The 23,538-nt window shown below is 37.6% G+C and overlaps 1 protein-coding gene across 1 annotated transcript in view; it reads left to right on the plus strand.

Annotated features, from left to right (window-relative positions):
• The window catches only part of L3MBTL3 (L3MBTL histone methyl-lysine binding protein 3), a 99,063-nt gene that overhangs the window by 51,391 nt on the left and 24,134 nt on the right, over nucleotides 1-23,538 (plus strand). The window contains exons 15-19 of the mRNA XM_068984897.1: nucleotides 3,866-3,951; nucleotides 5,650-5,760; nucleotides 10,002-10,116; nucleotides 11,717-11,819; nucleotides 19,895-20,044. Coding sequence (XP_068840998.1) covers nucleotides 3,866-3,951; nucleotides 5,650-5,760; nucleotides 10,002-10,116; nucleotides 11,717-11,819; nucleotides 19,895-20,044 — 565 coding nt within the window. The remainder of the gene's footprint in view (nucleotides 1-3,865; nucleotides 3,952-5,649; nucleotides 5,761-10,001; nucleotides 10,117-11,716; nucleotides 11,820-19,894; nucleotides 20,045-23,538) is intronic.

Here is a 23,538-nt window from a genome sequence, read left to right on the forward strand (position 1 = left end):
AATGATAGAGTGGTCAGCTCACACAGAGCATCATTGTGGCGTATGTGGCTTCTTGTGGATACTCCTGTGAGTAATGAAAACTGTCATTGTCATAGGGAAAGGATGCCTCCTTGGTTTGTTAGGAGCTGTTGTGTAGATGTTGCCCACAGCACGTAAGCAACAAAGACTCAGCTTGGAGCTTCAGATACTTGTCTCATTCTATTCTGCCAGCTAGTGTTGTTTTTAGCCTTGTCCCTAGTTCCTTGATACTGTTTCTCAGTTAGCGCCTGACCATTTAGTCACTCGGAACCAACCGTTCCTATGATGGGCAAGGCAAGTCCCTTCTACCTCCTGCAGTTTCTTCTGTGTTCAGGGATGAAAGCTCCTATTCTTTACTGATTTACAGAGCTGTTTTGAAGGTGAAAGAATATTTGCATAAACCATGTGGTGTTAAAGTAAGATATTAAATGGTTTGGTAGCTCAAATGTGCTGCTGCCTGGAAGACCCCACTCAGCCCTCCTAGGTTCTGGGATTTACATAATATTAGGAGCCAGTGAACAGTGACTGCCACTGTCACCATCTGAATTATATTATATTATACAGATTCTTTTGGACTTCACAATTTGATGTTGATCTTTTTATTTTTTTCCTTACAATCCTTTTGGTCATCATTGGCAACCCACTCCAATATTCTTGCCTGGAGAATTCCTTGGACAGAGAAGCCTGGTGGGCCACAGTCTATAGGGTTGCAAAGAGTCAGACAAGACTGAAGTGACTTAGCATGCATGCAGGGATCTGTTAAATTAACAGGACCAGTGAACAGCAGGTTCCTGGCTATGTCTTCACAGCCTGGGAAGGGGTGTGTGAGGTATCATTACTGACTTATGATGTGGGGCAGATTACCAAGTCTTCTGTCTCTTTTCATGGACTTTTATAATTCAGTAGCAGAGAAAGTATATAGCTTTTTGGCGAAATTAAAAAATACAAAATTGCATGTGAAAAAGTACCAAACACACAGCAGTGTGAATATAATTGATGCCACTAACTGTAGCACATGAAGATAGTTAAACTCGTAAATTTTATGTGATACATATTTTATCATACTAACTAAAAAGGTTAAAAAAACAAAAGTAAAAACCTGCCAAATAAAAAGACTGGTGTGCAAGGCCTGTGCTGATGTTATTCTGCTCTTTGGATCTATGGCAAACAAGATGTCCTTTCTCTGGACCCTGTTCTCTAAGGGCAGATTCCTGGCTTGTGTCTCACATCTTCTCTATGAAAAGAAAGGATGTTAATCACCTGTCTCCCTAGGCAGTTGCCCTTCTCCTTTGTAGATCAGTCTCATGAGCAGCCCTGCCAGCTACTTCATATTCATGTTCTTTTTTAACCTTTGTACATCTACTGTTCTTTTTCCAAAATTAAAGTCTTCATGTCTTTTAAAATGATTTTTATTTTTGAATTACCAAATTATCCATTTAGATATGCTTATTTTTAAGAGTTTAGAGTGAAACTAGAGATAACCACTATTCTCTCTCTTAATGGCTTAATAGGTGGTTATTATATCTTTGCACAGAAACGTTTTTTGCCTCTGTATACACATACATGCAGAGCTTTCCAAGTGGCGCAGTGGTAAAGAACCCACCTGTCAATGCAGGAAATACAAGAGACGCAGGTTCGACCTCTGGGTCGGGAAGATCCCCTGGAGGAGGAAATGGCAATCCACTCCAGTATTCTTGCCTGGGAAATCCTGTGGACAAAGGAACCTGGTGGGTTACTGTTAATGGGGTCACAAAGAGTTGGACACGACTGAGGGACTGAGCGCACACATACGTGCATGCATGCACAGTCAGCTTTAATGTTATTTAAATTCTGCAAGGTATATGCCTTAAAAATGCGCTGTAAACTATTGACTACTTGGAAATGTTTGCATATTTACTCTTTCAAACTTGTATTTTGAAACATTTTCAAATGTATAGAGAAGTTGTAAGAACAGTAAATAGCTCATTTAGATAACCTTGAATCAGAGACCCATCCAAGTTTGTCAGTTGTATGAAGGATGTCATTTATAGCAAAATAATGGCATATTGCTCAGTTGTCATGTTTCTCTGGTCTCCTTCAATATGCTGTCCTTGACTTTTATAACTTCCATATGTTTAAGAATTACAAATTGGTCATTTTGTAGAATATTACTTAATTTGAACATGATGGGTACTTTCTGGTAATTAGACCCACGGTGTGCATTTTTGGCAGGAATATCACAGAAACAGTGCTGTGTTCTTATTCGATCATCTTCTGTGCCACTTAATGTCCGTTTATCTCATTATTGGTTGATTTTTACCAGTGATTGATCAAGATGATAGTTACCAGGCTTATTCATGGATTTAGGGTTTTTTTTTGTCTGTAATGATTAAGTATTTTGAGAAGACACTTTGAAATTGTATAACTATCCTGCACTTCAGTCCCATGTCGATTCCTAGTTTTAGCATCTGTTGATATTTCTAGTGTGAATTAATATTCTGATAGTTGCTAAGTGGTAACTTTTCTTATTCAGTCTTTCGTTGTACATAATTAGATGACATTCTTCTGCAAAAAATAGCTTTCTCATCTTCCTATTTATGCATTCAGTTAACTTATTTATATCAACATGGACCCAAATATTACTATTATCATCAGTGGCTTATATTCCATTACTAACATTATTTATTTTCATGTTCAGATTTTCTCACATTTGGCCAGTGGGAGACCCTTCAGGCTGGTTTCTGTGTCCTTTTGACATTTTTTATTATTTTTTGGAGACAATTCCTATTTTCTGGCACTGTTTGGCTTATCTTGTGCTTTCCCTGACCCAACCTTGATGTCAGCCATTTCTCCCAGACTCCGTGGTTTATTTTTGTAGAGCACGATTTGTAGACACTAAGATCTGGACACTCGATGTGCTCACTGCTAGTGAACTGATGCTGCTGTTGGCCTTTCAGGGGACATATGGTTAAGTAAATATATAATAATTTGTTTATTTCTCTATCCATTTATAGATATTGAAAACCATGAATGTATACCATTAGCTGCAGTTCATATCTAACACCACTGAATTCATTCTAGTTTTTCACTTTTCATATTTATAGTCAGAAATCTGGCTTCTGTTTTCTCCAGTATATTTACTTACTTTTTCAGCAAGTAAGGACTACATAAAGTAACCAGTTTCCTCCCCTACTGGGCCAACACTAATTCCTACTCATGTCTACCTAAGGGGCTTTGGACTCTGGAGGAAACAGAAGGAGAGTGAGACGGAGGAAGGATGTTGTTTTTATACATTCTATCAATACTCTTCTATGATTTATTTTATCTTATTTGTTTTGCCTAATAATGATTGTCTGGAATATTTCACATATTGGTATATATATAAACCTGCCTAATTCTTTTTGATAAATGCTTTCTGTTTTACATTTACAATATTTCTGTGTGTGTGTATTTCTATATTGATGGTCATTTAACTGATTTTTACATTTTCACATTTACAAATGATGCATTTTCTTTGTACACACATATGAGATTCTTCCTAGATTAATAGAAGTAAAATTTCTAGATTAAAGGGTATTTATATTTGTGTGTTTGTATATATCTTGTGTTGTAAGACTGTCCTAACTTGAGAATGCAAATTATATATATTCTCATTTAAAAGTTAATAGAGAAATCATGATCTAGATGAAAACTGCTTCATTATTACATGTGTTTCCAAATGTGTAATCAGTTCAAAGTAGTTTTGCATAATATGAGCATGCCTTTCTTCATTATAATGATAACAATATCTCATAATTTTATAGGCCTGCTTGTGGTTGTCGCTATCATTTTGGTTAAACCTGATAGGATTTACTATTTTCATTCTTAGGTTATCCAAATGTGAAACATTTTTCTTGGGATAAATACTTAGAAGAAACCAATTCTTTACCTGCTCCTGCAAGAGCTTTCAAAGTGGTGAGATATTATACTTTACAATATTTGATTCATCTGTGTTGGTAATAGTGTTCAGTCATTGAAATTTAAGAACAGAAAAAGTATTGGCAAACAGAAATGAGAGAGAAGCAGAAGACCAAAGATGTTTTTGAATTTTTACAATTTTGAAAGGGAAAATGATTACTGGGGCGGGGAGGGGGTTTGTTGTTGCCAACTAAAGAATGCTTCCATTTTGGACTTTAAAGTCTCCTTGGAAAATTATGTTTGAATTGGTTTGCAGTGAGTTGATTGTACAGCAGACTTCTGTTTTTCCAGCTAGATATTCTGAAAGACCAAACAGCACAAGATATCTATTGTTTTATAACGAAAACTTAATTTTTTCATTCCTTTGGGTTTTTTTATGGCAAGCTGAGATGTTGTGTGTGTGTGTGTGTGTGTTTAATGTTATTGCTATAAATCATCATGATTGACCACCGCAATACAAGATCATCTGTTTTGATTATAGTGTCTTTCTAACCTAGGTAATTGCTTCTTGCCTATTAAGATTCAAAGTTAACCTCATTTGCGTGCAAGGGAAGAATACAAAAATGAAATGTATTTAAAATTTTTTTAAATCTCAAACAACTTGCTTTATAATTTGTATTTTAAAAGAAAAGAAAGATATATTAAATACTTGATTTTTTTAAAAAAAAAGTGACAGTATTATAAGCAACGTTTTTAATAGATCCTTTTGTGTGTAAATTTATAGGATTTTTAATGATAAAATTAATTAGTAGGTATGGATCCAAATACATCAGAAAAGAACAGCAAAATTTTTGAGAGAAAAATTGTTACGTGAAGAAAAGCCATAAATTCAGGATTATACATGAGTAATGTTTAGAGTCATGACATTTTATGGATTTTTATCTGACCCTCTAACTTAGCCTCATGCAGAAAAGAGCTGCTTTGCAGTTTTGCTTTGAACTGGATAAAATCATGTCAAGCTCAGTCTGCATATCTACTGTCACAGTGATATCGGAGAGAAAATCAGAATTCCTTTAGCTTGGCCTTTGGGCGCCTTGCACTAGTTGTTCTGTTCCTTTGCATAATTTTCACACTTGATTTTCATGGCCAGACTTCTATTACATCTGTTAGCCATCACCTTTCCTTCTGCCCATAAATTTTTCAGAGGGCTGTGGGCTTCTGCTGAGTTTTGAGATATAGGTAGCCCTATTCCTGTTCTTTGTAGAACAGTTCCACTTTGTGTGTCTTGATTGCTAATTTTCGTCTTAGAAAGACTTCAGTTACTTTTTTTGTGTCAAGCTAATTTCTGTGTCTCCTCTCTACAACTTGAATGCTCTTTCCTCTCTTTTATAACTTTCATGTTTGTTGACTTTCGCCAAGACAGCTCCAAGTAATGTGAAAAAATTATTGTCTTCCCTATGACTAATCAAAAAAACCGCAGTATTCTGAATTTCAGCTTAAGATCTTTGGCTTCCTGTTTGCTCTTGCGGCTAGTTGCTCAGGCTCTTTCTATCGCCTGCAGGCTTGGCTGTGAGATTTGGGATTTTTTTTTTTTTTTGGTAAGGAGAATGAAGTCCAAAGCTATTCTAGGAACTTGAGTTTGGGAGGCTGGTTCTCTTATAATAGTTCAATTAAAAAAAAAATTCTATCTTTGTGACATAGAGCTCACCTTCCCTGCCTCTGTATCTCACTATATAAAATTTTCTATTGCGGCAGAAGCCACCACATGGATTCCAGAAAAAAATGAAGCTTGAGGTCATAGACAAAAGAAATCCCATGTTTATTAGAGTAGCAACAGTTGCAGACACAGATGATCACCGAATAAAAGTAAGTATCCCTGTTGTGGTTTTGTTTTTCTTTTTTTTAACAAGACATCTTGGATGAAAACTTTAGCAGACGTTTAATTTGTGAAGTCCTAAAATTACATCAGTAAAATCATAGGAATATGCAAATTAAGTGATTACGTATCTTTGTGTTTTTCTACTTTTCTTACTTTAATCTATGTAAGTTTTCTCCTTATTTATGACTGACTTTTAATATTTTAAGTATGTATTTGGAAGAAAAAGTAGATACAGTGTATAAGGTAATCTGTTCAGAAGGCGATATAATACTTCATTTTCCAATAGTATATATATATTTTTTTTTTTTTTAATTAAGTTTAGGTTGTTTTTTATGGGATGTTGGTTTTTGAGACGTCCCAGGCCATTGGGTTCCTTCTCTCTGACAATTTCTCTCTGGAAACTCTCAAGATTATCTTTGTCCCTAATATTTTGATGTTTTGTGATAACATACTTTGGTTTGAGGGATTTTTTCCATTATCTTGCCAGACTTTGAGCCAGTCCTGTCATTTTCCAGACCTCCTGACATACTTGCTGCCTCCACACTGAGTCTCTGGATTCTGCACTGTGAGCTCGTTCACCCTGGCCCTGCTCCCCGTCTCTCGGAGTCTGGGCTGCAGCCTACCCACTACCTTCCAGTGGCTCAGCTCTCCCTCGCCCACTGCGCCCTCCGCACTCCTCATTGCCACGTCTGTCAGCTGCTTCCCTTCTCCATTTGTCCTTCTGGGTTTATACATTCTCAAGCATAACTTTCATTTCAGAAGAGAGTGGAAATAAGCACCTGGGTCTAAAATGTGATTTATTGAGTTGCCTTTCGCCTCAACAGAAAATCCAACCAAATTAGTTTTTTTTTTTTTTTTAATGAAATAGTGTGCTCTCAAAAACTATTATCTGTCTTAATCTTGAAATTGTCAATAATGAATATTCAGTTTTTATAAAGGGTCCAAATTGCACTTTTAGGTAAAAAATGTATCTAATTTCCTAAACTATGTTTTAAAATATGTTACATTATCTGTACTATGCTTTTATATCTAGTAGTCTATTTTCTTTAGAATTTTCATTCGGCCTCATTGCTGAGTTGCTTTTATGTTAATTGTCTTTATAGTGGAACATTTCTATTATAAATATTTTTGAATGTCTCTTAGGCTTCCCTTATTGCTCAGCTGGTAAAGAATCTACCTGCAATACGGGATACCTGGGTTCAATCCCTGGGTTGGGAACATCCCCTGGAGAAGGGAAAGGCTACCCACTCCAGTATTCTGGCCTGGAGAATTCCATGGACTGTGTAGTCCCTGGGATTGCAGAGTTGGATACGACTGAATGACTTTCACTTTCACTTGTGTTTTGTACAGTGCTTAAATATTTCATGTTGTATGTTTATTTATCTTTCTCTCTTACTCTTTGTTAGGTAATTTTATTTCATTTCAAAATAGGACCCAGCAAGAGAACAACTATCACTTAGCATTATGAGAAAGTGTGATTTTTTTGTTTATGAAAACCTCTTAATGTGCCAGTGACTCAAATAGTAAAGATGAAATGAAACTGTGCAAACTATGATAAATTTATTTCATCTGGGCTTCCATAGTAAGAGTATTAATTAGGTTTAATTTTTTTATGTATTATGTTTGCATAATTTCTGATAGCAATCTTTAATTGAAGTATTGGTGGCTAAGATGGTAAAGAATCTGCCTGCAATGCAGAAGACCCAGGTTCATTTCCTGGGTTGGGAAGATTCCCTGGAGAAGGGAATGGCAACCCACTCCAGTATTATTGCCTGGAGAATTCCATGGACAGAGGAGCCTGGGCAGGCTACAGTCCATGGGGTCTCGAGAGTTGGACACAACTGAGTGACTAACACACACATATTTCTGATAGCAATTTTTAATTAAAGTATACTTGACTTATAATATTTTACTAGTTTCAAATGTACAGTGTGATTCAGTATCTTTGCAGGTTATACTCTATTAAAAGTTATTACAAGATAATGGCTATAATTCCCTTTGCTATACAGTATATACTTGTTGCTGATCTGTTTTATACACAGTAGTTTATAATCTATTAATCCTGTACTGCTAATTTGTTCTTTCTCCCCTCTCCCCTTTGATAACCACTAGTTTGCTTTCTATATCTGTGAATCTTTCTGTTTTGCATATACAGTCACTTGTATGATTTTTTAGATTCCACATAGAAGTGATTAAATAGCAGTTTTTAAGTGTATTTGCTCCTTATCAGAGAATTGTTTTGTTCCTCTGTTCATAATATTTAAATTAAATTTTAACTCTGAAATTTAACCTTAACTGCTAAAATTTTCCCAGTTGCCAGCCAGCCTAGTTTGTAGAAGAGATTCAGCTTATTTACAGTAACTAACGTATTGTCTTCTTTTTGTTGCATATTGTCATATATTGTCAATAGATCTGTCATCTTTGATAGATGACTTTCCATTGCCAAACTGAGATATCAGTTTTAATGGAGACTAGGAAGGGGTTTGGGGTTGCACAGAGTTGGGCCCAGCTGAAGCGACTTAGCAGCAGCAGCAGCAGGAAGGGGTTTGGGACTCTATATTGCAGTAGAATGGTGTCCTTTTTAGTATCATTGGAAATTCTCAGTATATAGTAGAGTTACTTAGAAGTTAAGTAAATGACATGTTAGGTGCACAGAACCCAAGTTATACCTCTGAGTTTAGAACCTCCTTGGTGGGCTCAGCCATTTTTTTTCTTATTATTTTTAGTTATCACAAGTAATTCTAGTGTGTATCCAGGTTGAAGAACCATTTACTTATTAGGATTGAGTTTGTTTGCTATAGGAAGATAGCTAAATTTTGTAAAATGTAACAAATGTCACATGAGTTACATGAACATTGTTTCCAGTGTAGAAGAAATGAAATTTGGGAATAGAAATATAAGAAAACAGAGTTTTATGTATCTAGTAAAATAGAGCCCTATCATATGATGATTAGTTGAGAATTAGAATGCTTAAAACTTACTTTATGCTATGAATTATGTATAACTTCTTATTTATTGGTAGTACTGACAGCATAAGCTGATATTCTTAACTTTCAGCGTTATTTGAACATTACTTTCGATCAGAGGAAAGAAAAGGGTTGTTTCAAATTAAACAGCTCTAAGTGTTGCTTTTATATGCAATGTATGTGAACGATGAACAAGTTTATTTTGGATCTGTGAATCTTAAACTGGTTACTCCTCCTGACTAACTTTGTGATTTTTTTTCTCCATTTAAAAATTTTATCCATGATTTCCTGCAGATGTGGAATTCTATGGGATTTAATTCTAGGATTAATTGATTTCTAAGCTTGAGAAAGCAGATCCATTGCAAAGGACATTATTTTGAACCCATATATACGTGCTTTAGTAACTCTGTACTTCTCCATTACATAAATATACCATAAGTTATATAACCAGTCTTGTAGATGGTAGGCATTCTGGTTTTTTTCTGGCACAATAATCAATTGAGTTATTTAGATTATCAAGTCAAAGATGATATATTTTAAGTGTTAATCATTGTTGCCAAATACCTCTCCAGAAATATCTCACCAGTCAAGGCTCCTGTCAGTGGTCTATGAGAGCGTCCATTAATCTCATGTTCACCAGCTCTAGGAATCACCGAAATGGAACATTCTGGCAGATTGAAAGGAAAATAATTGCATCTTGTGATTTTAATTTGTAGCTTTTTAGTTATAAGTGAAATTGTCTTTTCACATGTTTACCATTTATTTTTATTTTTCTGTTTTATGAGCTGTTTGTTGCTTTTCCACTTTTCCTATTGGATTTTTCATCTTTTTATACTGATATATGATTTTTTTACGAATTGAAGAACAAAATACATTTTCACATGTTAACAAATATGTTTTTCAGGTTTCTTTTGGGTTTTTCATCTTGCTAGCAGTAGTATTTGCCATTGTGAAGATCTGAACTTTGATGTAGTCGAATTGATCCATCTTTCATTTATGGCTTTTGAGTTTGGCATCTTGCTTACAAAGGCTACCAAACTCTTAAGATAATCTTAATACATTAATTCATGCTTTCTTCTAGAACTTTCATTGTTCTGTTTTCAATATTTGAATTTTTATGCATCTGACGTCTATTGTGTTTTTATTTGTATATTCAGTGTACTATTTATAGGTCAGAATGAAGATGGTTACCATTGGCAGAGTTTTTACTGTAGGGATTTTTGTGACCTGAATTAAACTGTTGATCCCTTTTTGTTATCCAGGTTCACTTTGACGGCTGGAATAGTTGCTATGATTACTGGATAGATGCAGATTCTCCTGACATTCACCCTGTCGGTTGGTGTTCAAAAACTGGGCATCCTCTTCAACCTCCTTTGAGTAAGATACACAAAGATTACTTAAAGAAATGTTTCCACTATTGCGTAGTGTGCTTATTATTCTCTTTTCCTTCTCATTCCACTTCTCTCCTGTACATTTTTTCTCTATATGATTGTTTTTCCTCTTACTGCATTTTTAGTTAACCTGATAGTCAAAAGTACATAAGAAAAAATTTAATATCTGAAAAACTAGTGTGTGCCTAGACTTTCTTTTATTTAGCAGTATCGTCATCTTTTAAAACTAGTACTAAATTTTGGAAGACAATTTGTCAGACTATCAAAATTTAATGTATCATTGTCAATATCCTAATAGTGACTGGATACAATAGTTTTGCAAAGTAGTACTATCAGGAGAAACTGGGCAAAGTGTACAAAGGATCTCCCTCTGTGTTATTACTTACAATTGCATGTGAGCCTACTGTCACCTCAATAAAAGTTTTAGTTAAATTCAATTTTTTGAAAAAGGTACACCATGGGCTTAACATGTGTGTGCCGTCACTTCAGTCATGTCTGACTGCGACCCTATGGTCTGTAGCCCACCAGGCTGCTCTGTCCATGGGATCCTCTAGGTAAGAATACTAGAGTGGGTTGCCATGTCCCCCTTTAGGGAATCTTCCCCACCCAGGGATTGAACCCGTGTCTCCTTCGGCTTCTGCACTGCAGGCGGATTCTTTACCGCTAAGCCACTGGTGAAGCCTTGAGCTTAACATTGGATTTCAATTGTGGAGGAAAATAAATATATTGTAGAAAGAAAAATGTGGCAAATACAATACACTATTATGGGGTTTCTTAAAAATTTAGCATGCCCTTCCCAACTAGTGGCTTTGTTCCTGGATGTCACCTAGAAACTGCAAAAGGCCACCAGAATGCACTGCATGATGTTGGTCACAGTATGTTTAAAATAATTAACCTTGGGAACAAATATTGCCTAATTGAATTTTGGTGAACTCATAGTACAACTACTGTGCAAATCATAAAAATATTACTATTGAGTTGAAGCTAAAGACCAAAGAAGACTGCTTCAGAATAGTATATACCCATGTTGTCCCTAATTTATGTGGCAGAAGCAAACCAAAGATTTGATACATGTACATATGCAAATGTAGGTACATTTGGGAATGCTTGGAACATCTAGGAAGGTCATGTTAACATGCTTAGTCAGGATTAAGGAGGGTATGAAATGTGAAGAGAGTCACTTAAAGGGGATCTGTAGCTGTTCTGTTTCCTGGTGTGTTTGAAGTTTTCACAGCGTGCGAGTGTTCATATATTAATTATGTTATTTACTTGATCAAGCTGTTTAGAATCATCTCATTATTTCAGATTTAGGTATCTCTGGAATTTGTGACATTTTGAAAGAGAGCTGGGTCAAAGTTTACCGTTTCACTATTAAAGAAAGACAGTGTGAATGAAGTACTAGGGAAAACCTTTAGAAGTAGAGACTTTAAACATAGTTTTAATTTTGTAGCGCCTTCTTTTTCTGTGTGTAAGTGTTGATTGAAAAATTGTTGTTGTCATTGTTGTTTTCTTATTTTGCTCCAAGGTATTTGCCTCTTACAGCCTTAACTTTTTGTTTTTTTTTTTTTTTTCTGGCTTTTTAATAGGCCCCTTAGAACTGATGGAAGCCTCAGAACACGGTGGCTGCACAACCCCAGGATGTAAAGGGATTGGCCATTTTAAGAGAGCGAGACACCTGGGCCCTCACAGGTATTTGGTGCTTCCACTCACATGGAGATTCCTTCTGTGGTCGGATAGTGGGTGCCTGTCCCTTGTAGGTGGACAATAATGATTCCTATGTATACTTAATAGATATGAACTAATTCTGCATTCAGATCCATATGAACTATGGTTGCTATGATGACCATGTAAAAATGAAGAGTGTATGTGTAGTTAAATATTCCTGGGAGAGAATGCATTCGTGAATGAAAATAGATTTACGGTAGCTTCTTGGCAACCTGACTAGTTTTATAGTTACTTTACGTCTTAAAGTCATTTTGGGTTGACCGTTAATAGTGAGAAGAGCGCGGGCCTTGTTTAAAGTATTTGTTTGGTAAAATATTCTGATTGGGTGACTCAACAATTTGAATAGTCAGAGGTGAGATTATTGTAGATTAGCAGCAAAGATCACAAAAAGCACAAATATAAATAGACATGTTTCAGAATACATTGGTCAAAATTAAGTGGCTTTCAATATTTTCCTGTTACTTCTAAGTAACTTAAAAGAGAAACCAAAATTATACATTTGAAATTTGATGTGTTACTTGGGCGACTTGGGTTATTTCTAGACATATTCAAATATTACTGGAATAGTAAGAAATTTCTGTGATTTTAACTGGGATTTTTAGAGAACAGAGGCATCACCTATTCTTGTATATATTAAAATAATTTGTCAGTGTAAAGTGTTCTAACTGCATGTTAATTGGATTGCCCAGTAAGAAAAATGATTCCTTGTTTATCTAGTTTATGCAGGTTGTGAATCTCAGTCCTTAAAACATCTGAAGATTGCCCTGCCTGTTTCTCTAAGAATTAATAGGAATTGTAAAATTGACCTGGTTGTTCTGTCTTCATATAGGTTTCTTCTTCCTTAAATTTCTGTAACCTCAAAGCCTTCTGCAGCACTGCAGCCAAGTTTGCTTTATGGGGTTCAGTGTGTTTCAGAGTAAAAATCTGCATGTAGACAGGATCATGATTCCACTTGCAAATATCCATTTAAAAATCCTTTTTGTGGCTTGTATGACTCCAAGCCAAAAGCAGTATGATTAAGGGGAGATAAAAATACTGTATCCTAGGAGTGATTCAGTTTTGGCCAGTGAAGGCAGCTGGATTACTTTCAGGCCTTACAGTAGTATCTCTCCTACCTTCCCCAACCCTGTGTGGATATGTTCCAAGATCCCCCGTGGATGCCTGAAACCTGGGATAGTACTGAACCCTATATAGATTATGTTTTTTTTCCTATTCATACATACCTATGATAAAGTTTGACATAAATCACACACAGTAAGAGATTGGCAACAATAATATTAAAATAGAACAGTTATAAATAATGTACCGTAGTACAAGTTGTGTGAATGTTGTCTCTCTGAAGTCATATTGCACCCATTGAATGCCTTTTCCGTTTTAACTATGCAGCTATTACATGCTGTGGCCCTCACTTTTGCAGTCTGAGGTATGACAGGAGAACTAGGGCAGATCTTTTTCCTCACAATTTGACAGAAGGTTCATTTTTACTGTAGAGATGATTTCCCCATGAAGTTGAGAATGGTCACCAGTTCACCTAAAGGAAGCACTTTATAGGTACCTGAAGTGCCAGCATCACTGCTATTGTGCTTTGGGGCTACTATGAAGTACACCAAGGATGGCTTAACACAAGCACTGTGATACCTTGCCGGTGGATCTGGTAACCGAGGAGGCTTCCAGGTCACTAACAGGCTGGATGCACTGGACTGAGGGATGATTTGCTTCTCACAGGGCCAGAGTGGGACAACGTGAGATTTCATCATGCTGCTCAGAATGGTGCACAGTTTATAATTGTTTATTTCTGGAATTTTTTATTTAACATTTTCATACTTAGATTGACCTCAGATAAGTGAAACCATAGAAAGCAAAACCAGGATAAGGAGTGACTATGGTATATAAATCCAAATAACTCATTAGTATGCCAGACTCCTTTATATATCTATAAATTCTTTCATTCAGTAAATATTTTTGAGCAGCAGGTTTTTTTTTCCTAATAGCATGTATTGGATAACCTTCAAGTGACCCTATAATATTGGACTGTTACTTTCTTCATTTTTTTGGTGAAGCCACCATTACACCGTAGAGGTTTCTCTAACTTGCCTAATTGACAGCTGGTGAGGAGGGAGCCAGGAATAGCACCCAGTCTAACTGTGCTCTTGACCACTCCCCTGTCACTGAGAATCAGGGCATGGCTTTCTGAATAAGTCACAGATCTAGCCTTCAAAGAACTCAGGGACTAGTGCAACTATAAAAACTCGATTTAATTGAAATATGAGATACAAAGTAATAACTAATATTGAAACTTTGACACATGTACCTTTCTGCTTTACAACCCTAAGATGTTCATTGAACCAAAGGCTGTTTGCTCATATTATGAAGGAAAAGATCAAAGAAATCTTAAAAATGGGTGAATACTGACATTATGTTGTGTGGTACAATCAAATTTACAAAGAATTTTCCTTTTTGGTCTTCTGGGAAGAAAATCCACCTTATAGCAATGTCTGTAATCTCTTTAGGGGTGCAGTAGGTCTGAGCAGAGAGGTTTGCCTGTCACAGCAAGGTCTGTGCCAACAGTCCTGTCCCCTGCTTTATGGTACCAGCCACTCATTAAGACCACCTTTCCCCAGATGGGTTGTGGACCTCAGAGGTGGTCTACCCCCATTTCACAAACTTTCAGTGATTGTCTCTGCAGTGTTTTTTCAAAGATTCAGTGTTGTATTTGCTAAGTGAAGGGAGGAGAATCATATAAGATGTTACGGAGAAATGTGGTTAAAAAAAAATCTTTCGGTATAATTGAAGCCATAGTGGAGAATGACGTATTGTTTGGGGGGATGAAAGAGGAAGAAGTAGGCATCGCAGCTTATAAGACGTGCACTGACACAGAGGTGCTCATTTCCTTGTCACCTATCAGACATAGCCGGCAGATCTGTGCATAGTCCGGGGCAGGAGTGCAAGCCAGAGGCCTAGCAGACAGAGCCGACTCCTGCCTGGGTCGTGGCTTCCCATTTTCTCAGGCCACCCCACTGGCTTTTCCTGGTCTTCCTGGATATGCTGTGCTCGTCATACACTTACTGCTCTTTATCTGGCGGGACACTAACCCTCAGTAGCCACAGTGTGTTTACCTTTTCCTTATTAGACTTGTGGAAGAGCTGCTGCGTCAACGAACGTTCTTTGACAGGTTCATTTCGCTGGCGCTTATTTTTGTCCTTGCCAAGAATGCTGTGTTTAGGAAAACGTAATGAGAAAATTCTCTTCAGATTAATGTGAGAAATTGCATAAATCAAAACATGCATTTTTGCTTAGATAACAAAGAAAGTTGCTCTTTTGGCAAGAATTATCAATTTTGTGAATATGTAAGCACAAGGCTATATTTTGACTAGGATGTGTTGTTAGCGTCTCCAAAAATTACAATAGTTGAATTTGATCTAAGAAGTGTTGGAAATACAAATGTGTTCTCAACAATGAAATTTAAGAATGTGCTGTTTTTAAATGTGATATAAACGATCAGTGAGCAAGTTGGATGTGGATACGGTGTTCCCATTTCTAGAGATGCTCAGAAGCCAGATGACAGTTCTGTCTCTAGCAAGGCAGTATTAATATTGGCTATGTCATGGTATATCCCTTTCTTGATTCACTTATTTGGCTTACTGAGAGGTCATAATGAGGAGAGATTAAAAGAAAACTAAAGTTATGTAAAACTGAATATTTTGCATATCTAATGTCTTCAGAAGTGAAGTAAATCTTCTCTATGTAAGATTTTATCTCAGTAAAATTAAACAGGAAAAGAAAAACAAAATAGAGAGTACTTCCTACAACCTCTAAAGGATATTTATAAAGTCCATAGAGAGTTTTTAAAAATTAATAACTCTGGACATACGCCTGCAAACCACAGTCATCATTTTAATTCAAGATTCAGTCCACTCATGGAACAGACATTTATTGAGTGCCTGCTGTGTGCAGATACTGGGCTAGGTGATGGTCCATACAGAGAAGGCCTCACTTCTAAGGAGGCCAGCATGTTATAAACAGGGATTTGGAGACGCATGAATGAGTAGTACTCAGAATCATCACCTTTTCCTGAGGGAAGCAGTGAGCCTCCATAAGCAAGGCATGTTAATGGAGTTTTTAATGCTGTTGTTTATTTTTGCTGATGGCCTTTTACCCAGTAGGGGTTAAGTGTTCCCCTTCTCCTTTTAAAATAATAATCCTAGGCAGGCTTTGTGTGTGTGTGTGTGTGACTTCTAGGTGCCAGGCCCTGTTTTAGGACTTAGATCTGTTATCTTGTTTTATTCTCTCAGCAGCTTTATAAAGCTGGCACTACTCTAATCTCTGTTTCACAGAAGTGGGAACAGAGATTTAGAATGCTTGAGAAAAGTACCCAAGATCAGAGAGTGGCAGACCCAGGATTCAGCCTAGGCTCTTAAGGCACTAAAGCTCCTACTCTTAACCGCTAGACTCTCATGCAAGCCACAGTAGCTGGATAGAACTTGTATTTTATAGATTCCTGTCTTGACAGAGAGTGAGAATGAGCATGTGAGCACTTAGGAAATGGAAGACATCGTCCAATTGTTTAAATAAATATATTTACAACTAAAAAGGTTGTAAAGGTGGCAGTGGGAGGTGGTGAACAAGGCCGTTTTTTCCCCTTTCCTAATACACTGGACAGTCATTCCAAGGAAAAACTGCCTCCTTACAGGGGCCAGTGGGACAAGAATTTATATATATATATAGCAGGTATGGAATGGTTTGCTAATAGAACAGAGTTCACCCTAATAAAGTCCTCATAGGAAAGAGCTGTGTAACCCTTGTGAATCTGTTCCCCTGATGTCTGGGGAACTGTGTAACAGCAGAGTTGTGTGTACATGTATAATTGCATGTGCCCATGACTGTTTGTAAGTGTGTACCTGTTGTTGTGCCATGGGCCAAGCCTTACTTATGTTTGTTATTAGAAACTGAATAGACAAGAAAAATGAAAATGATTATAAGCCTAGTGAAACCCGCTTTTCCCAGAGGAGTTTAATCAGCACTTCTGTGTTTATAAAATCATTAAAATTGCATATGAATTTTATAAACTTAAAAATGAGGAAATTGGCCCAGAAAGGTTAAGTACTGCCTCAGTTCATATTTAACCTTTCTGAGCTTCCTTGGCGGTACAGTAATAAAGAATCTGCGTACCACTGCAGGAGATTCAGGTTCAATCCCTGGGTCTGGAAGATCCCCTGGAGGAGGAAATGGCAACCCACTCCAGTATTCTTGCCTGGGAAATCCCATGGACAGAGGAGTCTGGTGGGCTACAGTCTATGGGGTTGCAAAGAGTTGGCATGACTGAGCATGCACACGCAGTTCATAGCTATCTGGCAGCATCGTCTTGCTAAGAGGTGGTACTCTCAGGTTTCATTGTCATGGATTAGGGATAAAGAAATAATTCAATATTGCAAGGTACTTTTTGCTCCTGTAGGAGACAACTGGAGTTCATATGCTAATGGGATGATACTAAGCAAGTTCCCTTTTTTAAAGCCTCAGTCTCTGCATCTATAAAATGAGCATTAGAATAGGAATGATTTTCCAGGGTTTTGGGAGTTAGATGACATCATGCAAGTAAAGCAACATACCCTGGGTAACACACTCCATCTGTGTAATGTTTGTTGTCATTCTCTTCATTTTACAAGTGTCTTGTAAAACAGAGTCTTCCAAGTTTGTTTGCTCATTGTGGACAGAGCTGCAGAGCACATTTAGAGCCAGGTTCTTGATTTCTGTCTGGGGCATTGCCCATCCCTCTGTTCACACTTCATTTGCATTCTGTGCCTTTTTATTTTTTAAATCACCTCCCACTATGGGAACCAGCTGGTGTCCCTTTCTGTCCCAGAGTAGTTGTAAGAACTGGAGATGTTTAAACCCATTTGATTTTTCTCAGGGTTCAGAAGAAGAGAAGGCTTAGCACAATATGTATAGCCCATCAGCACAGGGTTGTGTTGGTTGATCATCCTGGCCCAATAGTATATCTTTGTTCAGAAGGCTGTGATTGTTTCCCTGCTTCAAAGTGAGAGTTTGAAATTTACCTCTGGCCCTAGCAACCAAGATAAGGGGGATATTTAGGTGCCAAGTCTCATTCTGCAGCCTTGCCTCCCTGAGCTACCCATGTTTACATATGGTGGTCTAGAGAGACATATTCTTCCTTTACTTAATCAACAAACAGGAAGGGGCTGCCCTTGGGGAGCTTATAAACCTTCTAAACTACAACTATTCACTGTAGTGTGTAGGTGGGAACCCAGCCCATCTAAAAATCTGGGAATCTGCCCAATGTTAGACTGGGGTTAAAATCAGCACCCTCATTTTCTTTTCTTTCTTCATATCTGATGAATTTAAAAATGAACATACAGACAGTTATTCAATAATTGTAAAGCCAGGTGTTTAACAGTGAGTCAAACATTTGATGGTTGTGATAGTCTAGGAAGAACAACATGTTATGTGTCATGTTATAATTTATTTATAATTAATAAAAATTATATTCATATTTTTTTCCTGCCACTTTTTTCCTGAGTGATAGTCACTCAATTGTGTTCGACTCTTTGTGACCCATGGCCTGTAGCCCATCAGGCTCCTCTGTCCATGGGATTCTCCAGGCGAGAGTACTCGAGTGGGCAGCCATTTACTTCTCCAGGGATCTTCCCAACCCAGGGATCGGACCGAGGTCTCCTGCATGGCAGGCAAATCCTTTATCGGCTGAGCCACCAAGTAGATAATTTGTAATAGGGCACATACACAATATGAGGAAGAAAGAACAAAATCAAGCTTGAGTGTGATCTGAGAGTTGGTTAATGTATTTCCTTTATCAGAAAGAAAAAATCAAGAGCAAGAAGAGAGAGTTGTGTTTTTTGTCCTTTTTGTTCTCAGGGGAAGGGAGTTCATTAAAGATGAATTTGGTTTTAACCATGTTTATTATAAGACATAGCAGTATAAAGTGACATGTAAGTAAAGAAAATAAAGATGTACTTTTGCTTACAAGTTATCTGTGATGAATTTTATAGACCATTTGCAGAATTACTTTGGGAGCCTGTGCACACTCTTCTCCCCTCCCAGGAGGATGTGTCAGATTCTCTTGGTAGAGGGCAGAAAGGCAGTGTTTAAGAATTTTCCCCAAATATTACCTAATCCGAGGAAAAGAATATGCAGGACACTAGTATAATTTACCTAACTCCACATCATTTCCAGATTTCAGGAGGTTTCCTAAAAACCAAGGGCCAAGATAGAGAGTTAGTCAGAGTGGTTGATTCTGTACCAAGATATAGAAGCTGCCAGTTGTTCTGGAATCGGAAGGCTGAGGCCCGGGCACAGGAGTGTCCTGACTTCATGCTGAATAAACAGTTAGTGACCCAGATTCCCTTTGCTTGGATGACAGGAATGATCCCCAGACAGAATCTTAGAGACCAACCCAGTGGTCACCAGTGGAAGGGAAGGGAGATAGGTGGGTCATTATCCAAGTTGCCTTCTTGTCCTTTTTCATATCAGGAACAGGATTAGCTAGAGGATGATGTTTTTTTCTGGGCAATCATGAATGCATATGGGCCTGGAGACAGGAAACGGGGGAACCTCCTTCCTTTAGAGGGCAGCAGCTGTTACAAAGGAAATTAAACAGTTTGTGATGACCCTGGAATCACTTTAGGAAGCAGGTCTGCTCTATCAGTCATCTGCCTCTCTCTCACCTCTGTCACCAACCCTCCTAAAGCACTTTTCTCCTGGGCTGACTGTTCACAGAGTTACACGTAGGCCCTGCCCTTGGTAACCTCGTTGACCATTACTCACTTCCAGAGATTGCAGGAGATTGTATTTAAAAATTTAGGGCAAAGACATATTTTTTATCAGAATATACTTAAATTATGGTTTAAAGGGGAAATATTTTATGCTATGTGTCTAATCTATGTAACTACATATTCAGTTAAATTTTTGCACTTCACACTTTGTAGCTTGTTGTCTTAATTGGAAGAAGTAATTATGGTCTAATAGGAATCTTCTCTTCTTTCTTTTTTCTATTTGTAACATTTTAGTGCTGCCAACTGTCCCTATTCAGAAATCAATTTGAATAAAGACCGAATTTTCCCCGATCGTTTAAGTGGTGAAATGCCTCCAGCTAGTCCATCGTTTCCAAGAAGTAAAAGGGCAGACACAAATGAAATCTCTTCGTCTCCTGAAACCAGGTAATTAAAGTGGTAATATTAGTGTTATTCAGAGGTACTGTGGTTGAAAGACAGTTTTTTCCTTAGGTGTTTTGTGCTCTATGGTGATGTCTTCTAGGACATTACTGAAAATGCCCCTGACTTAATGTGAAATAATGGTGGGGGTCAATACTTGGATTTAAAAAAATTTAGGCAAGTCTTTTATAAAAGTATATGCACATCAGGCAAGATTTCTCTTGTTCATCTTTTAGCTGAACTTGCTTGATATTAGAAGTTTGGAAATCCCAGTCATTTTATTTCCTGCTAATTCATATTTCTCAATGAACTGATCCATATTTATATAAGATCATACTCTGTAAAGAAGATGATAGATACCCTGTGAGGAATGGACCTTTTTAGTTTTCATTATATGCCACATGCTTGTATCTACATTGTTTCATTTAATTATTAGGGTATTTGTTGTATAATATACACAGTCATTTGGTTTTGATTTTACTTGTAGAGTTAAGTTGGAACATTTTAACCTCTGTGGATTATTCCAGTAAAGAACCAGGTTTTGTTTGCTGTATCTTTAAGTAAATGGCCTCTGTCCTTGCGTTGACTGAAATACTACAAAAAGAAAACAGAGTAATAGAAAGATGATCCTTCACACTTATGTTTGGGGACTTTTCTTTTATGAAGAGTCTTTAAAATCTAAGGCAATGTAGTTCTTTGATTATTTTAATATTTGGTAGCTTCTATTCTCACGAATGTACCAAGTGAACATTTGAATTAGTCTGATTCTCAGTTCACAGCAATGTTATTGAAGCAATGGCATTTAAAATATCAGTATCCTCATAGAAAAGCAGTTTTGCCCTATAGATGAAGGAGAGTTGTAACCTCTTTAATTAGAAACAACAGTGATGATTTATTCTTAATCCTTAAAACCATGAGTAATGTAACCTAAGCTCATTCACCTAACTCAGAACCCTATAATGAGGGCATATCACTTGAGGAAATTTACTTTAAGACAAAGGCAGTACTAATTCACATAGTAGTGATTACAGCAACAGAGTTCATTGACTCACAAGGAGGTAAGGATCCTTAAAGTTTCGATTTCAAAAGCCAAGATATTGTGTAAAATTTTAAAAGGATACTCTGAAGTGCTGGCGGTTTGACCTTTACAGGCTTTTCACTAACTTTCTGGGCCCTGGGCTGGGTAGCTGGGCTCAGTTTCCTCACAGCAGAAAGGAAAATGTTAACAAATGAAAGGTTGTTAATAAACAAGTCTGATCTTATGGCTTGAGAATGGTTGCTTTAAGGTAGAATTAACAGAGTTGAAGTTAGCTGGCTTCTTTGCTGTAAATGAATCTGTATGAACGTATTTCATATTTTTAAAAAATTTAATTTTTAAAAGATTTTTATTAGAGTAGAGTTGATTTAAAAAGGCTGTGTTAGTTTCAGGTGTACAGCAAAGTGAGCCAGTTATACATATGTCCATTCTTTTTTAGACTCTTTTCCCATATCGGCCATTACAGAGTACTGAGTTCCCCGTGTTATACAGTAGATCCTCATTAGTTATTTGTTCTATATATAATAGTATGTATAGAAAACGTGAAATTTTTTGATCACTGATTCTTTTACCTGATCTTAAGAATGGTAAGGTGTACAAAGCTCTGAGACCAGTGAGTAATAAGTAGTCAGTCCTCAATAAATGTTAGTTTTTATTAGTTTTGTTGCAAGATGAATAGTTTGCTTATTTGTTTCTTTTATTCCGGAGAAGGAAAGTAAGGCCGGCACATTTTTTAACATATATACATATACCTAGGTTAAACTTTGAATAGAGCACTCAAACAAGATGGTTCTCATGATGTCAGATAATGTTCTCTCCTCTTTTCTCAAAATCGTTACTCACGTGGATGGAGTTCCAAGTCAGGTTTTAACACATTTTATTTGCATCCTTCATAATAATTTTCAAAACATTGGTCCACCAGACTGTATTTTTTTTAAAGGCATTTGGCACAGCAAGAGACAGCTAGCACCCCCAGAAGCAGACCTTGAGACAAAGATTTGATTGCAGGTGATTTATTTAAGAGGTGAGGAAAGTGCCAGTGGGGGAGTAAGGAGGTGAGGCCACGAAGGGAAGACAGCTGGTAAAAGCTTCACTGTCACACCAGCTACCACTGTGAACAGCAGGGACACAGTCCTGCTGGGGCCCCTCTGGGAGGCTGTGTAAAACACACATCTCAGGTTTTCCCACCATAGGGATGAACGCGCACAGCTATTTTAAACACTTGGAAAGGAATTATCCTTCAATGAAAAAAATGAGTAAAGTGGAAAAAACAAACACCAGAGTTCCCTTCGGTCACAGAGCAAGGCTGCCAGGGTGGAAGGATGAGGGAATGCCCCAGCATGTCCCCTGCCACACAGCAGGCAGAGCTGCCAGAACCCAGGTAACCCTTGGGAAGGCAGAGCAAGTGAGACAGGTGGGCACAGTGGGTGGCCAGGGGACGTGGTCCAGGCACAGCTAACAGTGTCTGCTGCACCAGCCTAGTCACCCATTTCAAGTGCCAGCTGGGCACCAGAATGAAGTATGCTGGCATTGCTTTTGATCCAGAAGCAGAAACAATAAGGCCAGATAAATGAACAGTTTGAGGAATACGTATGTCTTTTTCATACCAGAAAAGGTATTTTAAGGGCCAGTTCATAGGCCACCTACTCGGAATAGACCCATGGACGACTGGTGTTCCTTATCTATGCTTCCCAGGCCTGACTCTATATCTGATCCCCTGACATCTCTCATATTCAGATTAGGGGCCCAGCCAGCCAGAACCTTTCAGTCTGGAGCCCAGGAGCCTGCATTTTAAAAGTTCATTTGGGAATATATCTCCCTGCTTAAAATTTTCAGTGGCATCTCTTTACTCTTCAAATTAAAGGCCTAATTCTGAATGTAGCCTGCAAAACCAGTGTTATCTGGTATCTGCTGAACTCTCCAGCTTTTTTCCTATCAGGTCGTTTTTAAACTTAATGCCACCTTGGTCCTCAAACCTTTTCCCTCTGCCTAGAATCCCCATCTCTAACCTGTCCTAGTGAGTCTCACCTCATGGGCTTCAGGGTAACTCCCATTTCTCCAGGGAAGCTTCATCCTTTCCTGCAGACCCTGGGTCAGGTTCCTCATTACTTGCTTTCATGTTATACATCCCCAAACTGTTGATGGTTCTCTGTAGATACTTCCTCTGAGTCTGTGTGCTTGTCTCATTGGTAAGCTCTACAAGGGCAGAGCCCACATCTTCTCTGATTCTTTTAGACACCCTCAGTGCCAAGTATACTACCCGACACTTGGTGAGGCTGGAAGGCCGCCATGAGTCATGCACTAGCCTTCAGAGGAGACCTACCAGTCATGTCACCTAAGGGGGCACCTCTGTGTAGCCTTTTTTTTTTTTTTTTATTCCAGCAAAACTACTTACTTTTTCAACTTTGTACAATCCCCACACCAGATATCTAAGAGGTGATTATTAAATGATGAGATAAAGCCC

The sequence above is a fragment of the Capricornis sumatraensis genome, chromosome 13 (genome assembly GCF_032405125.1).
Source record: "Capricornis sumatraensis isolate serow.1 chromosome 13, serow.2, whole genome shotgun sequence".
Taxonomy (NCBI): Eukaryota; Metazoa; Chordata; class Mammalia; order Artiodactyla; family Bovidae; genus Capricornis; species Capricornis sumatraensis.